Source organism: Harpia harpyja, chromosome 1 (assembly GCF_026419915.1).
Source record: "Harpia harpyja isolate bHarHar1 chromosome 1, bHarHar1 primary haplotype, whole genome shotgun sequence".
Taxonomy (NCBI): domain Eukaryota; kingdom Metazoa; phylum Chordata; class Aves; order Accipitriformes; family Accipitridae; genus Harpia; species Harpia harpyja.
This window is the reverse complement of record NC_068940.1, coordinates 85,749,833-85,770,531: the sequence shown is the minus strand read 5'-3', so window position 1 is coordinate 85,770,531 and position 20,699 is coordinate 85,749,833. Positions and strand designations below refer to the sequence as shown.

Below are 20,699 nucleotides of genomic sequence, written 5' to 3'. Positions count from 1 at the left end.
ACATCATATTTTTAAAAAGTTATTTAAAACAAAAATATATGTGTATCTATAATATAGTAGTTAAACTTAATTACAAAACAAGGAATAAATCTATTTGTTTGCATCAGTATTTTCAACTGTGATGACAAATATTTTACACTGAAATATAACAAGAGTTATACAACATAAATATTTTTTCACAAACAACAGAATTAATAAGCCCTTTTCTCCTAGCAGGTTACGTATTACGTCCCTCACAGAGCTTGCCTGCCACAGCTCTTGCTCTTATCCCAGCTGTTTGTCTGAGCCAAAGGTGCAATGGCTGGCTGGTATCACACACATGGTGACTGACCAGCCAGTTTCTGTTTCAGCACATGTAGTGGTTCCACATGACGCTTTTAGGGAGAGTTGGAAGGAAAAATGTACAGACAGACCAAAAGAATAATTGCATATGTTTTGTTTCTTTAGGAATTCAAGTTAAACAAAAGAGATAAAAAGAGAAACCTATGATCTTTATCTTTTGGCTTGCGCAGCAGTACCTTATTGCATGTCAGAGACCCTTCAGTGTCACCAACAGTCCCTGGAAAATACTTCTGCTTCCCCTGACGTGTGGTGCTTGCTCTCTGCCTGTTTGCTGCAGAGGGAACAAAGGGAACAAGTCTGCAAACTTTAGCCACTGCTGAGAATGTGCTGGGCATCTAGGGCACTTGTTAAGATGCCAAATGGCCCTGCTTCACACATTCTTTACAGGCTTGGCTGAGGAATGCCTTGTTAACTTTAAATCACACTTAAACCAGGTTGAGATAAAATGCAAAAAAGCATGACCTCCAGAACAAATAATACAGTTAAAAACACTTACAGAATACATTGACATAACTATTATTACTTAACTTACAATTAGTTTACCTTTACACTAGTAACCTATTTTTCTCCTAACAAGGTGCTAATAAGGTTTTCAGGTTTTGTGCATTCTTTCCCCACTTCTGGAAGTACCTTAAATCTTACAGCTGCTTTCTTTTTTGATGAAATCAGTCTCCTTTGACCAACTTCATTCTGTTCTCTCCTTCAATATGAAACAATTTCACTACCTTTTAGTTAGAATAAAGTTTTTTCCCTTTCACAGTTATGTAACTGTTTCTCTTACACCTAGTAAGGAACTTAGAAAAATGAGGTGTAATGAGGAATGTATTTTTCAGTGGACCTTATACTCACAAATACCTAAAGAAGCTAGTGCATTATAGCTTATTGCTTTCTCCAGCTTGAAACCAGATATTGGCAGTTATCAACCACTTTAGGGTGATTATGAGTTTTGGGTGACTGATCTCCAAGCTTTTCCTTTTAGACATACTGTCGGGACTGAATATATCATGCAGGCGATTATTTCGGTAAAGCTTCTCAGTTAGCTTTAGATGCAAAATAAAGCAGATCTCTCTCCCATTGTTTGACTGTTGCTGATTCTGAGGAAGCATTTGTATCCAAAGCCTCCATAGATGAAGACAGCATTCAATACTGGGAATCTGTACTGAGATACTTGGAAAGGTAGATTTATATTTCAAAAGACGAAGCAGAGTTTCTAATGCCTTCAGTGTTCCAGGTGAGCTGCTAGAAGAGCATCTGGCAAATCTCTGCCAGATCCTTAAGCTGACACAATGTTGAAGGTCTGGCACTGGCATTCGTGACAAGTTTCATACAGAAATTTGGGCAAGCATTGAAGATGACTTTTATGATGTACTTGGCATCCAACATCAAAACATTTCCAACCCCATCCTACCCAGGCTTTTTATATCATTTATTCTGAGACAGGAAAGAGCCCTTCTTCTACCTAGGGAAATACTACTGGTGTTTGGGTGACTGTTACAAAAACTGAATACATAAGACCCAGGTGCCTAATCGTAAAAAACTTTCCCCTGTGAAAGCTGTTTCACTTTGGTTCTTGAAAAACACTCTATAACACAAAGTTTTGTTGAGAAGTCACAGGTAAGTACAGAAAAATGGCAGCCCTTCAAAACCATTTGTTGAAAATCCATCCCACTTTAGGCCTCTTCAGACTTAAGATTCTGATTACATAAGTCGGCACTACTGTATTTCTTTACCATGCATAGTTAGATATAAGTGGATAATGTATTTTTCATGCTTATGAAAACCTTACTGGCAAAAGAGCTAGTAAGGTGTTTATCGAAAATACTTTTAAAAATTTTAAATTTTAGTTGAGAAATGCTCCAAAAACATACTGCAGGAGATGATGCTTCCAGACCTGACCTAGTTTCCAACAAGTCAGTAACAAATTTTTGCGCTGAATCCTAATTCTGTTCAGTAATCTAAAATATTAATTTTGACATATCAAAACTTAGAGTCAAGCAGGGAAATTAAATACTGCAGACCATGCCTATTAAGAAGTTCAAAGAGAGCAAAAGACCCAGCTATAGGAAGATCTATAGGCAAACAGCGAGGTAGCGATAACATTTGGTAACATGGGAAACATTCAGCACATTACCACTTCATTGTCTTTACCTACACAAACCCAGTTCAAAGGAGTGCATTGTAAAAAAAGGCTCTGTAGTTTCCTATAAGACCTGGTTGATCTTACATAAAACAACAATGCATGGAAACTAAACTAGGTCCTATAATTTACAATGTTTTTTCCATGTTATTTATTACACTGAATGGCTTTAGATATATAGCATATATACTTAATATTCATCTCTGGATTGTTTTCAGTTAGCACATTATTTCTTGAATTCTATCCCCTTTCTTTCCTTTTGTTTATTGGGTGTAATAAATTCTTATTGTTTCCCTTTCTTCATTTTACAAGGTAAAAACTGTACTTAATGCCTCATCTTAAGGGTATAAAATGGAAGTTGATGGACTACACTGTTATGATTTATATGTCTTCACTCAGAACTGTCTGTGTATTTAATCCCATAGTGAGGCTATAACGTCTCTATAACTACCATTTATTTCTGAATAAAATTATTTGATGCAGGAAATATATAACTGTGGGGGTGGGGGAACATTACAAGACAGAAAACCAAGAAAGGCTAGAAACAGATCAATTATCAATGCGCAACAGTCAACCTACCTGAAATCAGACTTTAGATTTCAGTATACATTGCACATTGGTTTTGTCTTGGTGCTTTTCCTCTCTGGAGCATTAGCCTGAGGGAACAATGATCCTGTAGCTGATTACTACCTACATACAAGCCTTTCTTTTTTACGCTTTGAAATACTGGACTGTCAGCGGAGGAAATCTCAAAGCCTGTTAATTTTCTAGCTAGTGATGGGGTGGGAAGGCACCAAGAGACTTCAATTCAAGTAGGAAACTGCTAAGCTGTTAATCAAAGCACTCAATATATAGCCTATACTATCTCTGTACACAGTTGCTGACTCAACACAGTTTAGCTTCAGTAAAATGACTTTACCTCTCCACTGAAGACAAGCCTTCAAAAAACACTAGTATTCTCCTCTCAGCAGTAGGAATACACAGAACCATAACATCAATTAATACAATTAGCTGGAGAATCAGAAGTTACAGAAAAGCCCTCCAGGTAGACCGGGAGGAGCAAGAAGTCCAGGTTTCAGATGGATCACCATCTGTGTGTGCAAACAATTACATGACATGATTATCTGCAACAAGAAAGTGAATGCAATTCCTAGGAAGTTCTTATGAGAGAAAAGAAGATATCAAATGAAATATCAGGAAGACACAGAGAAGGTGGAATAAATATAATACTGTTCATGTACTTCTAAGACTTAAGTAACATACTACACAAATGAAAATTCATAACTCATTTCTTCTTTATTTTGGTTGTTTCATCTTTATATTGCCCCCTGAAAAATGAAACTCCATTGGCCTGTACCTTCTACTTTAAAAATATGAATAAAGAGAGATAGATCTCTCTTACTGGCATTAGCCCACACGCATTCAATGACTACCATGTAATGAATTCCTTAGACAGAATCATTTAGGTTGGAAGGAACCACCAGAGAACATTTACACCAATCCCCTACTCAATGTAGGTCCATTTAGATCCAGCTGCTGAAGGCAGTGGCCAGTCAAGTTTCAAGTATCTCCATGGATGGAGATTCCACAACCTCTCCAGGCAACCTGCTCCAGCGCTTGACCAGTCTCAAGGCAAAAGGTTTTCCCCTTGCACTGGGATGGAGTTTCCCATATTCTAACTTCTGGTCACAGCCTCTTGTCCTTCCATTCTGCTCCTCTGAGAAGGGTCTAGCTCTGTCTTCTCGACATGCTCCTGTTAGGTAGTCATAGACAGCAATGAGATTCCCCTCACTGCATTAGCATTCTCTTCTTAGGATGGAACAAACACATCTCTCAGCCTCTCCTTGTACATCATGTGCTCCAGCCCCCTAAGCATCTCAATGGCCCTCTGATGCACTTGCTCCACTATGTCAACGTCTTTTCTGTGCTGGGGAGCCCAAAACTGGACCCGCCACTCCAGAGGTGGTCCCACAAGTGCCATATAGAGGGAAAGAACCATCACTTCCCTCCACCTGCTGGCTATCCTCCTCCTAATGTAGCCCAAGATGCAGCTGGCCTTCTTTGTCAGAAGGACACACTGATGACTCGTGCAACTTGCTGCCCACAAGGACCTCAGGTCTTTTTCTACAAATCTGCTTCCTAGCCAGTCAGTGCTACCCTGTGCTGTTGCACGGGCTTATTTCATCCCAGATGGAGGAGGACCTTCCATTTGCCTTTGGTAAGTTTCATGAGGTTTCTGACAAGCCATTTCTGGCTCAAAAGCAGCCCTGCCCTCAGTGTACTGTCCACCCTTCCCAATTCATATAACCTGCAAACTTGCAAAGGTTGCACTCTATCCAGCCATCCAAGCTGTTACTGAAGACAAGCATGGTTGGCATCAATCCCTGAGGCATGCCACTCATAACCAGTTGCCAGGTGAGCTTTGTACCAGTGATCACCACCCTTAGAGCTCAATGGTTGAGATAATTTTCCACCCACCTTACTATTTATCCAGTCCATAGCTCACCAGTTTGGCTGTAGGAATACTAGGTAGATTGTTAAATGCCTTGCTAAATTCAAGGTATACAACATGTACTGCTCTCCCCTTATCTGCTCAGCCAGTCATCTCATCACAGAATGGAACGCAGATGTCCCTCCCAGACGACATGACACAGAGGATATACAGGTAACCTAAAGAAAGCTCATCACAGATGAGGAGTGGCCAGAGTACACAGGAACCAGTTGCTCAGCAACTCTTTCCAACTGGTGCAAACTAGAAAAAAAAAAAAAATCCAGAAATCTGGGAAGCCATAACCAGCTCCCTTCTGGCCTTGTATTTTCTTCTGAAAGTTTGTGAGGAAACTTCTCTTTCCCCAAGGGTTCTGCTCATTCCAAACACCCTCTGAAATAAAAAAAAAAAAAGAAGAGTCAGGATTTTCATTTGCTCTGTCAGTGTAACAACTTCTCATGCAAATGCAACAACACTGGAAGCTCAGAGGTGCAAGATTTAGGGTATACATCCTCATCACTAATTGCCTGAAATGAACGAATTTCTTCACTGAAATGCACAAAGCTTGTTGAAATTTTTGCTACGTTAAGCTGCACATCGATTTTTCTTTTCAATGTCATGTGAAAAAGGTGTCAAGCCAAAAATGTTCCTCTGTTGTCATGTGATTCATCATAGCACAAACTTACATTCACAGCTCCTGACAAGCTCTTGAGTTTCGCTTTCAGTTGTACTGCTCCAGAATGAAGCTATCAAAGAAAGAGGAGAGGAAAGCTGCCCTAGGTTTTCTCTGTGCACAGGTGATGCCGCTGAAAGTATACTAACGCTAACTGCTTATGATGATTTTTAAAACAAAAAAATTGGTGAGGTGATAGTAGAGACGAATGGATTTTGAAACTCATCCATACGCACTTCACGTAATGCTAAGTTTTGTAGAACACTACGCAAGGATGTCCCATATGTCAAATTGCAGAACAGGCTCTGACACTACCAGTTTCATACAATTTAATAACAAGCATTTCAACTTCAACCATTTCTAATGACTCAACAAGATGCTTGAATATCAGACTGTCTCTTCTGTTTTCCGCAGCCAGCCATCTTAAGATGGGAGTTGCCATAATACTCTAGATTTATCTGATGACTATTTTTCATTAACAGCAGTGTTAGCAGCAGTCCCACTGTTGTGCTGAATGAGCAGTTTTCTTCTTAGCCTTACTTTTCAGGAGTTCATATAGTTTTCTAAGAGCATGTAATACCTGAAGCTATTTAGTATCTTTCAGATGGGCAGAAGGGAAAAAAACCCACCTCTTAATAGGCTCAGACCTTTCTGGAATTGATAGTTTCACAAAACCCAAAATAAAATTAATTTGTGCAAAACAGGGAAACTTACTTCTTTCCACCTAATGGCAAAATTTCAAAGAAAACCCTTTCTAGTACTTGCAGTTATGGTCCATGGTCCACAAGGACCATGAATCATTCAAAGTATTTTATCTGAGGAATAGATTGTTTTAACTAACAGAGGAGTGTAGTATTGAGGAAATGCTTCTACTCATCTACACAGTTTTTAACTGAGAGGAATGTGGTATTGAGGATATGTTCCTAATTCATCTAGACAGTTCTAGATCACAATCATCTCTTGAAGCTTTGATGCCTATCAATTGCTACTTAGAATGACAGGAGAAAGGATATTAGATTTTATTACTCTTTATTCTTTTGTTATAAAGAAAGTAAGAAAGTGTGAAGCAAACAAAAATTTCAGCATGATTTTGTAGGTGGAGAAATTTAAAAGCAAAAAAAAAAGAATAAAGCGGTTTATATGTTAAAGAATAAAAGTTGTGGGTAAAAATGCCAACAGTATGTAAAAGAGGGACAAGTCATGGTTGTTGTGGGAAACCATAAATTTGAAATCTGTCACTTTGTGTGTTCCAAAGCAGATGTTCAGCTGCTATAAATCAGCAAAGCTCCCTGACCCTTAATTTCTTAACCACAGGATTGTGCCGAGGATTATTTTGCATTGAATTTAGTTAAAAGTAGCATTACTCTAGCTCTTCTAAGAACTACAACACCCCCTAGTGGCCAAAGAATTTTTATTCAAATATGGTAAACCCGTTAATTTCAACGATCTGAGGCAACCACTGGTTGCATTCTTCAAAACGTCGAGCTTGGGTGTATACGGGCTATACAATAAACTAAATATAAGCTATAATGATGTATAAAATCCTATGACTTATTTTGGTGTGATGATAACATTCCATAAAGAGGAAGTAGGAATTCATCTGATGAAAGAAAAGACGCATCTCAAATCAATTCTGAAGTTACAGTAACTTACTCACGACCTCCCTTTCCCTGAGGTTTCTCATCTGATGGGTGCTTTTCTCAGTACTGCCCAACATCTCCTCTGAAAAAATCATTGTTCCCAACATGGTTGCTCCCTGTGAATCTCTTGTCCTTGCATTCTTCTTTATGTATTCTTAAAATGTCATGAGTATGTGATACTTTTGCAGAATACATTGCAGACACAAATGTGTCACAGGCCCAAGGAACTCACAGACTCTTGCGGAAAGGGTATCAATATGAAAGTCGATGGGATTTTCAGCTACCTCTGTGAAAAGAGATGAAATAATGAATTTTCATAACAGATCCGAAGGACAAAATGTCATACAGGAAGAAATAGATCGTTCCAAGAATAAAAAAGCAGTAACATTTATATTAGTACTTAAGGAGACAAAACTATGGTTAAGGATGGAAGATTAAACAAAAGGCAAGTGTCATTAAACACAAGTACTGTAGATGAAAAGGAGATGAGAACATAAAGAGACGAGTACCACTGTGTCAGGCACTTAGAAAGGAGGAATTTGAAACAGAAAACCTGAGAAAGTAAGAAAAAGAATTTAGAGAGCAAGACACTTAAATGGGCAAATGGTTTTGATTGCCACACTTAGGGAATGAGGTTCCTGTCCCTTTAGTACAGACCACTTTCTGAGTATCTTCATTTTCTCCCATCAGCAATCTGAACAAGCTCTTCATTCTGCATCCTTCCAACACATCAACTGCTTCAAAACAAAACTTCCCTAGTAAACCTAACTTTTCCCCAATCTCTCCATGATAAAAAGTAAAGCTGATCTAAATAATTTGATGGAATTTTCTGCAGGAAACCAGTCCTTTTGCAAAACTGGAACTTTCCCATCCAGTTTTGACTAAATTATGCATATTTAATTCTTTTAACATTTCAATACAATTAATACATTTCAGTTCAGCTCTATTGAAATCAAATAATTCAGTCTTTTGTTTCAAATAACTTTTTAGTTTGAAATGTAGCTCACAGTACTAAAACTGATGACTCTATATGCCTTTTAAAAATTTAACTGCGTTACTAGCTCTTTTTATCTCTTCTTCTCTGCATTGTCACTGCTAGGTAAACTCTGCAATTAACTGGAGGGTAGCAACTGCCCAGCAAGTTATTAGCCCATTCATCTCGCACTAAGCTTTTCCGAGACACTTGTAAGTAATGATGCCAGAGATATAGTATTAGCATCACTGTGTTGGTACTTGACATTCTTAATTTAATTCTACCCCTAATAGTCTTAATAATTACAGACTTTTTCTTGCTGATTACAATGCCAAATCTTTTTCCTTTTTCTCCCCAAAAACTGCAGGCCATAATCCAAAGGCGTTTGCTGTGAGCCATACGCTCGGTGACCATATAAGGATAATGCATGTTTAAATTTTACCTGTCTCTGTAAGATCATTTTATTTGAAAATAATAGAAAATCTCAGTATGCTTTGGGAAAGAAAAAAAAAGACTCATCTTTAAACAACATGAAAATGCCATGGTAACTTGCAAAAAGTGAATAAATGAGTGTTTCTAAAATAGTCCATTTTCTGTCATACTTTTTTCTACACTTACACTTACGAATCTTAAATGAAATGCAACAGTGATTAGAATCACTATGTTCCGATGTAGCTTGTACTATGAATATAGGGGTATTCACTCATCGGTGTTTCTGCGAATGATGGAGTTACAGCTCCAGTAGTTTTAAACAGCTTACCTAAAACTAAACTATTGTCTATAGCATTAAGATACTATATACATGGTATATACACAAGAAAGAACTCTTTTTTAACTTGCTATATTGGCGGTCACAGAAAGCTGTGATTCTCCAGGAATTCCTTCCCATTCCACAGGGATGTCAATCCCAAACATTAACATGCTCAGGACAACCAGCAGCTTGTTTGGTCTCATTGACAGATTCTGAGGGCAAGTATCTACCAAGAAATTACCCATTTTCTCTTTTCTATAATTTCAGTAGGAGTCAGTCCTCTAAGAACTTTTTCAAATCTAGCACTAATTCATCATTTAAAAAGCAAAAATAAGAGACATCATGGCTTTCTGTTTCTTAGACTTGGAGTCTACCTTCTCAGATAATCTGGTGCTGACATACAGGTCAAAATATAAGTTTTACCCTCTTCTCAAAATACAGAGGCCTAAGGAGAGAAAAAATGAACCATGCAAGTCTCAGGGCCATAGTATGTCCCTTGGCACCTGCAGAATTTCATTTTTGTGTCCCAATTTCCCTCCCCATCTTCCTGCTGGCAGAAAGCAACTTATTCTGCCCATTCCCTGGATGACGGGTCTTTTCCTTCACCAGGCAACAAACCCTGCAGGGCTACCCCAATTCAGGATGGGGACACTGAGCTGACGAGCATGACATTGTGTTCTTGTCACTTCCATATAGTGTCTCTCTGGCAAACCTAAGCAAAAAACAGGGATCAGTGTCACTCTCCCCCACCACTTTGTCATCACTGCTACTACATCTTTGCCTCTTAACTGAGAACAACTTGGAAGAATCAATGTCAGCCACAGTCCAGAGCTTACCTCGGCTGCAACAGAGGGAGTAATCTGCATTTTGTAAACAGGCAACATTCATTATTCCTCAGACACAAACATGCACACAAATGGAATCTTGAGTAGGATTTTTTTATATCAAATTTCATTCTTAGAAATCATCCTGAGAACAAATAGGCATGCAACACTTCATGTTGCACTATAAACAAAGTCCAGATACATTCGCAACAGTAGGAAGTTAGGTATCCAAACAACAGATAGAAAACTAAACACTTCTGTGATTTGGTTCAATGGCCTTTTCGAGCTCACCACAATGTTTCAACTTCTTAACATTTTTTCTATATAGACCTGATGGTGTGGGTTTTGTTTTGTTGGGGGGGGGGAGGTAGGTAATAAAAAGAAGGGAGTAAACAGAAAAGGGAACTGTAGAAAACTTTAGTTGTAATTCTCAATTCTACCTCCTCACTAATGTCAGATCAATTCAGTTATACACCACCACTGTGATTCCCTTTGGAGCTGTACGCACTAAGTAGCTTGGCATTTATTAATATACTTGTTTTTCCTACCATCCAAGCCAGACAATGCATTTTTAAAGACAAGACAAAGCTATTTCAGTGCAGATGAACTTTATTGAGATTTGTGTTTGGCACTGTTTTGGCATTGTTTGGCAAAAATGTACAATGTCTGTAACTTCTATTGCTGTCTGTCAATGGTTCATAGCAGTAACCCCATAAACTCTCAATTAATCCAAAAACTTTCATAAATAGGTTTAATCCTTAAAAAGCACATGAAATAAACCAAAAGGGGCTGCACACATATAGATTATATGCTTATGTTCTTTAGCTTCTCCTTCTGTGTATTGGAGAACTGTTCTAAGATGTTACATACTGAAATCAACAGCATCAAGCTAAACCAAGTAAGTTTGGATTAGAGACTAGAAGGGAGAAAATGGTAGTTGCTATGTTTTCCTAAGAAACCAAAACCACCAAACCAGCCTGCAGAGGGAATTAACAGCATTTCACAAAGAAAAAAATAAGTGAATAGTGCATAATATTTAAGAGGAAAAAAGAAAACTTGCAGGTATTTTTAAAAGTGCACGTTACGTCACTAAACCAACCACATGATGGCAGTCCAACATTAAAAAAAAGGAAAAACACTTTTCCATTTAATAGAAACTATTTGAAAAAGTAGTTCAAATCTGTACATACTACTTAGAATACATCCAAACAATGCTGTAGAGCAGTGATTTTTAATCTTTCTTGATTGGCATATCTCTAAACATTTTAAGGACGTAAAGACCCAATATGCAGAGAAGTTTGCTGTTTCATTTATCTTCCATGAAACCCTGACTTTATAATCGTTAGTACATCCCAGAGTCCACAGAAACAAGATTTAAATACCATTGTTTCATAATTTAGAAACTACTATTTCCATTTATTGGTGTGATATGCACACTCTTCGTTCAGACTCCAATCCACATACATTGTTTCTGAAATACAGTATATATAAATCATCCTGATATTAGACCTGACTGAGCTCTTAGTTTCTCCGTTAGTGAACAAAACCAGCAACCTGAAAAAAAAAAGGAAGTCCCAGTACATTCCCAATTCCAAAATACCAGTTTTCTCGTATGCTTTTCTCCTAATCCTCCTTTTTAGTTTCCTCCTTACTAACTGCAACCCAACTACCTACACAAATTCACACACGTATACTCCAGTCCAATTCTTTGGTATGCATATGCAACATGTTACTAGCTTATGAATGCCCAAAACTTAAAAGATGATCAGTGAGAGATCAAAAGTCATAATTGATGACATCCATAGTCTCATTCGCTCATATTCAGTGTTGTTTGCTACAGCTGACTATATGGTTTGCCTTTTACCATTTGCATTAGTGAGGCACATGATTTCAGTGGTATTTCCAAAATAATTTCCTAATGCTTTTCCTAACCAGCACATGGTAGATTGTTCCAGTTGGCACATATGCCCAAAATTGCTCCCTTGTTCCCAGATTCATTAATTTTTATCTGTCTATATTGAACTCCATGCGCTGTATGCCAACCAAATCAAGATGGGTCAAATCACTTTACATCTTGTGTCTCTCATTACTGTCTTTGCTTTTGTCAGTATAGTGAGTAACTCTGAAGACATTTTCTCATATATGTGTTCAAATTATATGGAGCAAATTAGCAATATCAGAGGTATACAACAGTCAGTAGCTGGCAAGGCATTTTAAAAGTGAAATAATATTTACACAACACAGGGCATCAGCCTAAAATCTCACTGTCACTGCTACACAACAAAACTGCTACTACACCAAAATGTCGCTATTTGTCATTCTGACTCAAGTTAGAAATATAGATTCAATTTAACTTGATATTGTGACCTTACAGAGTATTAGCTGCTAGCTCACCAGTGCGTCTATAATCACAGATGCACAGCTGATAAGCATTCTTGCACTCTACGATGAGAAAGTAAACCTGTTGCGCTTATTTAAAGCTCATTAAACTGTAGCACCTCTTCTGGCTCACAATTCCTGAGGTTGTGACTGAACTTTTCCTTACATCTGTTTCAGTGTGAATACCTGTTTGCACCCATGAGATCAAAGGGCACTCTCATTCTAATTAACTTCCTTTCGACAATGCCCAAATGATGATACAATTCACCAGAGAGGAAAGTGGAGGAGGAGATTTTCCAGCCTTTTGGTGCCTCTGGGTGGTGACATCCCATACAGCAGTAGCCATTGTCCAGTTGTAGATTCAGCATCCTTGTTTTACAGTGTATTCTCCCCTCAATTCTCCACTTCTGCACTGAATTGTTTTTTGGATTGCACCCCAAGCATCCATGACAACGTAAGTTTGCTACCTCAGAACAAGCCCAGCAGCTTGAAGAGATGGGCTAAAACTTGCATTTCTTTCCTCCTCCTCATAAAGCCTTCCTGTCAATGGATAGTCTGAACTTTGTTAAGCTAGCTGACTTATGCTTGCACCATCACACCATTTTGGTATATATACTTCTCTGAAATACACTTTAAAATATATATACTTTGATATTTTCCTCCTGCTTATGGGACGTTTACAATTTCAAGTGTGCTATACTGAGTAGTAAACTCAAAGTACTACAAGAAAATTTGCATTTTAGTGCACAATTGATTCAAAACACACAAGAACTAACAACATTATGGCCTTTATTATGTGTAAGGGGAATTAGGCCTTAAGCCTCATTGTTTCTAAGACTATTCATATCAGACATATTAACTAATGATTAGAGATTGCTTTAGATGTGATTAATGAATGCAGGTGCTTATAAAACAATATGCATAAGCTGCTTATTTGTCCCATGTGTAGCCTTCACCATGGCTGGCTTAAAACCCAGTCAAGCTGAATCAACAGAAGAAGGATCGTACATCTTAGACCTAAGAGTAAGTGATTAACTTCAGAGTAAGATGAATTAATAGAATAACCTGAGTGATTTTCAGAAATTCAAAGGTGATCTTTGATGTGTAAGAAGATAAGTGACTGTGGTGACCGGAGACCTTCTGCCTACGACCACTAACTTCAGAAGAACCGGAACAAGACAGTAAGAATCAGTTGAGACAGGAAAATGTATTGGGCTTTTGACACCACTGGAGAATAGAGAACTGAGAGTTCATGGAAGAACACCTAGAACTTCTTTTGACAAATTATCAATTGCATATTGTTTTGGAAAATCGTATATATAGAGAAGGTGTTTTTGAGTTATCTTTTGCCATTCACTGCGGCGGTGGCCCAACTCTGAGCTGTTAATAAAGCAAACCTAGAGAAACCCACGATTTGAAAATCCTTTAACATTATGGTATGTACAGAACACAATTTTGTGTTATGATACCTTTAATTCTAATTAAATTCTTTCCACTTGTTTGGAGTTACTCTTTCTCTATGCTAAAAATCAAAAAGTGTCCATTATAAGCGCTACTTATGCAAATCCAGAATCCATTCTCTTAATCAGTACTGAAGGAAATCGATGGCTTGTCAGTAATTATTCAGAAAATGCTTATTTGTGCAAGTATTTGAAAAGGCTTAAAAATCAGAAATACAACCACACCATCTTCTGATCAATTTGTGATATGACATGACAGAAAGCTTACAAACACGCTGATATTGGCTATTTTCATGCTTAATCAGGAAGATTGCACATGTAACAGTCTCAATATGTGTTCAATCTCCATAAAAGCAGTTAAGTGTGTGATGAAATGGGTGCGCACAATAGTACAGCTCAATTTCATCTGTACGCCACATGAAGAATTCTAAGTGGCATACGCAATACAGTTTCACCTAGAAAACTTTTAGATTGAAACACTTTTCTCTAAGAGAACATCCTTAATCCAGTTTTGTCAGTGGTAATAGTTACCACACTTCTGAAGTATTTTGTTTAATAAAGTCTATGTTAATTTTGTGCACAACACTGATCACAAAACCTTCATGAAGAATTCCCATTCGAATGGCAATTATCTTTCAGGAAAAATGGCAATTATCTTTTATAAAAATACCCGGTCTTTATTTCTAGCATCTCTACTGGAAAGAAAATCGTAACTAAATTAGACAAACAGAATTTATTTTCCAAATCTGAATCTTTTCAAGTTCATAGGATGTCCATCTAACACCACTCCTAAATAGTTTAAGAAAATTGTACAGCTACCTTTCATTCTTCATTTCAAACTATTGCCTAAATACAGGTACTGCCAGGTAAGAGAGCTGTTTCTGAAACAGTAAAAATATTTCATGTATATATGCAGGCACTACATTTTACCTATACGTTAGGTTAGCGCTTCCACAAGACACTGTACAACAAATACATAAAGGAAGCTCTCTAAACGCTTATACTGGTGTGGTTACGAATTCCTGAGACCTCTTGGTACATCCAGCCCGCATGCAAGATTAGGAGCCTTTACACGGACTCCTGTCTGCTTCACGTTAAGCCTTAAAAGGCCATCTTCTCTGATGCCACTATCTCCTCACCAAAGTCACTCCGTTCCGCCCAGCGTTTAAAAAAGCGCCTGGGCCAGCCCGTACCGTGCAGAACCAAACCGGCAGCGGCAGGGCCAAACCCCAGAAGGCTAAGGCGAGCTGCTGGCTGACGGCACCGTCCTCACACCCGGGCGGCTGACAGTGCGGGCTGCCGTCTGGGTTCACTGCTAACCGGCACGGAACTCCCCGCTCTCTGCGGCCTCCCACCGCCCTGCTTCCGGCGCCCGCGGAAGCACCAAGGCCTGCTGGGGAAGCGGAGGGGGAGGGGGGGGAAGAGAGGCCGCCAAGCATGCGCGGCTCCCGGCGAGGCTCCGCCCCCCGCGCGAGCGCCCCGCCCGGCCCCGCCCTCCCTCCGGCCCGGCCCGGCCCGGCCCCTCCCCTGCGCAGGGGCAGCGGCTGCCTCAGCCGCCTCCGCCGCCGGGAGACGCCTCGCCCGCCCGGCCCCAGGGCCGCCGCCGCCCCGTCATGTCCGAGGCGGGCCAGGAGCTTGTCCACCTGGTGTGGGGCAAGAAGGCCGGGCCCCGCGGGCTGGCCGACACCATCTTCTGCCGCTGGGCGCAAGGTACCTGCGTGCGCCGTGCCCCGGCCCCGCTCCGCGCCCGGCCCTTCCCCCGCCGCGGAGCCCGCCCGGCCTGCTCCCCCGGGGGCCCGTCCTCGGCCCGCCCCGCCGCTCTCGGCCCACCTGCTGGGACACACCCACAGCTCTCCCCGCCGCCCCCCCGGGGCTCCGCGGCGCCTGTGCGTCCGTGTCCGTGTATCTGAGTCCGTGTGTCCGAGAGGGGAGGGAGGCGCCGCTCCGAGGGGCCGGGGCCGGGGCCGCTCCGCGCCTCTGCGGATGGGGACAGCGCTGGTCGTTCGCGTTCGTGTTCCTGGATCGCCGGCAGCTCAGCGTGTGGCCCACGGGAAAAATGATGCAGCAGTTTCACTTGCTAAATAACGTTTTTGCAGCTTGGTCGTCTTTTGCCACAAATCTTCAAAGGGACTTAAAAGAGGATTAGGGAAGGAAACGTATTTCTTAAATGTATTTCAACAGCACCTCTTGCCATTATTTTACATAGCTCGCGGAAACGTCGACATAAGTTGCCCTTTTTTTCCCTTTTTTTTTTTTTTTGTGACGAATGTGGGAGTCACAAATAGACTTAGAAGAAGTGGGGACAGGCTTGGGACAGAGACCCACAGATTTTTTTTAAACTGGTTCTTTGGTGATTGAAGCAGGTGTAACCATGGAACCTGGGGTATTTGTAAGATGTTTTTTTCCATATTTAAATTATGCAACCTACATGTAGTTTCTTCTTGATGGAGACTTTCTGGTATTCTTTCAGAGCTGCAATCGCAAGGTGTAGTACAGACACTTACCGATAAAAATGGTATGCAAGAAATCAGTCTGTGTACCTCTCCTGGCTGAAGGACAGGAATAATAGCCTTCTCTATAACTTACTATGGGCTTTGAAGAATTCTACTAATGGTTATGAAGGTCATAATAAAACCACCCCTAATTCCTGGAGAAAATTCACAAACGATAGTGGAATTTATAGATTTTAAAAAATAAATAAATTCTAAAGTGTTCAGGTCTCAGGGTAAATTTGGCTGAAACAAAAGGATATTCTTAGTGTTCTCCGTTCCTTGCTCTTTTTTTTAACGTGAGTTTTGTCATCTGCGTAGTTTCAGTAGATGCATGTGTGATGTTGATTTGGGAGCTGCACAGCTTCTCCCCTGTGACTACCAAGGGAGACTACCAGGACAGCATTACCAGACTGTCGTATCTTTTTCCCTAGGTTTACCTGTGCTCAGATAATTCAGTGAGAAATATTTGAGGAAAAAATGCCAAATTCCTTGTGAGTTCTAGAATTTAAGCAGGCCTAGTAAAGCCATTACTTTTCCTAGTGAATTGATTATTGTTACTGAAATATAATTACTTTCTGAAATATCTCTTTTAGTAGAGTGTTGCTGTTTCAGTACAAGGGTTTTTGCGAAGGCAGAAAAAAGAAGTGGTGTTAAAAAGCTTTAGTATTTCTTTAACCGGTAATGTTAGATTACCCAAACTGACACTTTAAAGATTGATTGTATATGAAATTTTAGCAGTTTCAAAATCTATTGAAATGTATGTTATAACGCCCCACACTTGTGAACCTGTGAAAGATTAATGGAAAAGGCCTCTCGTGTTCTTGGTGGCTCCTGGGAATGAGCTGTTATTTCCTATCTGTCTTTAGGGAAAGTCCTGTAACTGTACTGTGTAGTATATCTGTTCCCTTCTCTATATTCTCTTTAATATAATCAATTTTGTGTAGTAAAAACACATGACAGTAAGTTAGTGTATTGTTTGGAGGTCTTGTGCTGGGAATCAAAAAAGTCAGTCTCAGCCCCTTATGTTGTGTAGCAGCATAACACATTTACCCAACTTTCAGTTTCTATTTTGTTGAAAAAGTTCTACACCATTTACCTACTACAAAGGAGTCTTGTCAACACTGACTCATCAAGATTAAAAAAAAACAAAAACAAAAACACATAAAAATCAAGCTTTATGATTTCCAAAGACCTCAAATTTTAAAAGATAGACCCTTCTTTCCCATCATATGTGCAGAAAGTATCAAACAACTAGTTTGGTGTTGGGGTTTTTTTGTGGTTTGGGTTTTTTTTCTTTATTTTGGAGTGTAGTGCCAACACTGGTATTTATTTTAGATACTTTGTGAATATTGTCTGATCCTTTCTCGAACCCTTTGGAAGTTGAGAACTATAATTTACATTTGGAAAGAAAAGTAGAGAGGGTGTTGAGGAATGTTAAAACTCAAACCAGTCGGTTTCTCAGTAAAGATAGCAGTGTTCCGGGAATCTTCATCGTGCACCAAACTTGTTAACCATCATATTTGTTTGGTCAAAACTGAAGACAGACTAATCTGCGAGCAGTTAACAGAACTGACCTAGCTAATGTGGATATGCTGTTTGAAGTTAGTGACAGTAATTCCCCAAGTTTGCTGCATTGGCAACTTTAAATATCTTGGTTTGATTCCTGACTTAACAAAGGCATGGCTGCAAAGCTGTTGCAGTTGGTGTGGGTTTTTCCTGTTGTTTTTTTTATAGAAATCTTTTTCTTTATGATTGCAGCAGAATTTGCAGTTTGAACCTCGTGAATCCCTTTTGCTAGAATCCTCAAAGTGGACACAGAGGAATGTAGTGTAAGGCTTGATCTGCATTTCGATGTTTCCCGGCATAGATATGATGACTTGGGAAGGATTTAGGAGGAGGACTGAACCCTAAAGAAACATACCCATGTTAGGAGTGATTTTCTTCATTGATCCAAAAGACAAATTCCATTCATAAAGCTGCTTTTCCGATCAGCCCTATGGCACGGAGCATCAGGTCTACACAACTATGAATGTCTGGCAGGTTTGAGCGCAGCATCCTTTTAGTATTACCTAAGCTGTTTTCTCACTGGTCTTTGGAAAGAAAGATATGGGACAGTCTTTTCAAAACAAATAACTTCAAAAGCATAACATGAAGGTATTAATACTACAGTTCATGTATATTTGTATAATGTACAATGTAAAAAGGTCTGTTTTATCTGGATCATCTTCAAGCTTCCAGGTTGAGAGCTGGGTGACTAGATTGATAACTTTACTTTTCATTCTCCCCTTTTTTTTCCAGGTTTCCTTTTTTTACATGCCTGGAACTCTGTTTCTGGTCTAGTACATTTAAACAGATTGCCTTTTATTACATCCTTGGTGGAGGAGCTAGATCCTATAGTATTGTTTCAAAGTTATTGGAGCTGTAATATTGTTAGACCAAGATCAAGGCAGGGTTACTAGGAAATAATATTTTTACCAGACCAGCAGATACATTTTGAGCAAAAGGAATACACTTGTGACTCTTCAAAGTCTTAAATAGAAGTAGCAATTTGAAAAGTGTTCCTCTGAGTTTAATTTAATAAAGTTTAGTTCATTTGGCTGATGGGAGAGAAATAGTCATTGGTATCTATGTAAATTTTTTTATGTTTTGATGACTATGATTTATAGAATATTTGCATTTGTGTGCTTTCCATCTCTTTGACTTCCCTATTACTCAGTGCAAACAGTTAATCAGGAAGAAAGCAAAGCATTTTTCATTTAATATTCACAGTTAGGGTATAGACGAGTGTCAATTCTGCAAACAGCTGGAGGAAGTGGTTACGCCTATTGGCCCACCTTTGCCTACTTGTTGCTGCTTGTCTGCTGTAAGTATTACCTCTTCAAATCTTCTGGTGGAACTGCTTTTGAAGCTTCTGCTTTATCGATGCCAGTCACACTTAGCAAAGTAAAGTCATGGTCTGTGGACCACTTTTAAGGCATCTGTAAAAATTAAGTCAGAAGTTAGAAGCCAAACCTGCTGCCAGGAATTTGCACATGTTACTGAGATTTTCAAACAAAGAAGTACTGGTGCCTACCAACTTAGAGCTTCTGTTTAGAGTAGAAGATGTTGCTTCAGTTTAAGTAGATATTGCTAATTCTGCCAGTAGGAAGTGGTCTGTCTTGCTAACACAAGCCATATTACTATTAAATGTAAGACAACAGTAGCTTTTGGAAAAACAGTGGGGACATGCTGCCGAGAAGAGCTACCTAACAGCCTTCTCTAGGGAGGAATTTCTGTTCTCAATTTTATACTGGTAGACTTTTTTTTTTCTTTCCTCCTTAGACTGGCATATTGGTTTTGGGGTAGCGATACTGTCTTTACAGATATTAAAGTCCCTCCCTTTACAGAGGGACTACCTGTGTCATTTATGTGTAAGTAACAGCCCTTTCAGCACTGTTAAACTGGAAGGAGAATAGAAGATACCATTCACTGTGGGGAGAAAATGGGGTGTGAACACATAAGTTGTTAAGAAGATTGTATTTTCTGGCTAATGGGCATGGTGGCTAATGTAGTTGGAATATACATAGAGCAGTAAGAATTTGAAATGGCCTGTAACACAATTATCTAAATAATCAGTGAACCCTAAAACTCTTTGCTGATGATCTGAAAAGGCATTGTCCTTACTTTAAGAAAGGATATGATGCTAGTGAGTCCATTCTTTACTCTGGATAAGGCTGACAGGCTTAAAGAAAATAAAAGGTCTTGAGGAGTGCTCAAGAAAATTTCCCACAAAAATTTCAGAAATTGCATTTTACTATAAAAATACACTTTGAAAACACAAAGCCATAGGCAAAATGTATCTATCATTCTACACCCAGCTCTAGAGAAAGGATGAAACATTAAGACGTATTGTAAACCTTGTACTTGGGTAATAATGGATTATTCTAGTGTTTCTGTCAAACAGTTCTTGTATTCCAAAAGAGAAAAAGAAATACAGTTCCATGGTGAGAGGCCAGCTCAGCAGAGAACAGGACAGAAAATTGAATGATGCAGCATCTTTGTAGCTGGATTGGATGAGAGATAGAGCAAGGGGTTTTTTTTTTATGTGGTTAACGTTGCATGCTCTTTAGCTATTCCCCTTGTCTCTCATTCATCAAGAATTGGTTCTTGCACAGAGTGAAATCAGTGAAGGTGTACAGCATCCTTTGTAAAATGACAGTGTTACTAATATCTAGAGTGTCTTGGATGCAAAAAAATCTATTTTTTAGAAATAGGCAAATAATAAAATGATGCAGGAAAGCAGTGGGGTGGTCATAAAAGAAGAATGAATGGTTTTTGTTGTGCTTTGGACCATGATATGGCGTATTAGATGAAAGACAAGGGTAGGTAACTAAGTCATACGTTCATTTTGGCAAACTGTATGTAGAAGACATAAGAAGTAGGTGTAAAAAAAGAAACATGGGCCTTGGTAAATGCTGTTTTGGGGAAATAAGGAGAATAAAACTTGTGTTACGTGATTAATAGCTGACAAAGGATATAAAGACAGATTTGGGAATATCAT

General features: G+C 39.2%; 1 protein-coding gene and 1 long non-coding RNA gene across 6 annotated transcripts in view; one reads left to right on the top strand and one right to left on the bottom strand.

Annotated features, from left to right (window-relative positions):
* Positions 1-15,753, bottom strand: LOC128148871 (uncharacterized). 3 transcript variants are annotated; one of them, XR_008237427.1, is made up of 3 exons: positions 15,498-15,753; positions 3,059-3,135; positions 1-639 (listed from the first exon to the last, which is right to left on the bottom strand). It is a non-coding gene; the product is annotated as an uncharacterized LOC128148871 (long non-coding RNA). The 3 variants fall into 3 exon arrangements; XR_008237424.1 differs by having other exon boundaries at positions 1-613; XR_008237425.1 differs by lacking the exon at positions 15,498-15,753 and adding an exon at positions 7,294-8,648 and having other exon boundaries at positions 1-613; positions 3,059-5,360.
* The window catches only part of MINDY3 (MINDY lysine 48 deubiquitinase 3), a 68,452-nt gene continuing 62,927 nt past the window's right edge, over positions 15,175-20,699 (top strand). For all 3 annotated transcript variants that reach the window (XM_052803216.1, XM_052803205.1, XM_052803196.1), the window contains exon 1: positions 15,175-15,377. In XM_052803216.1, the coding sequence (XP_052659176.1) occupies positions 15,281-15,377 (97 nt within the window). In that variant the 5' untranslated portion in view covers positions 15,175-15,280. The remainder of the gene's footprint in view (positions 15,378-20,699) is intronic.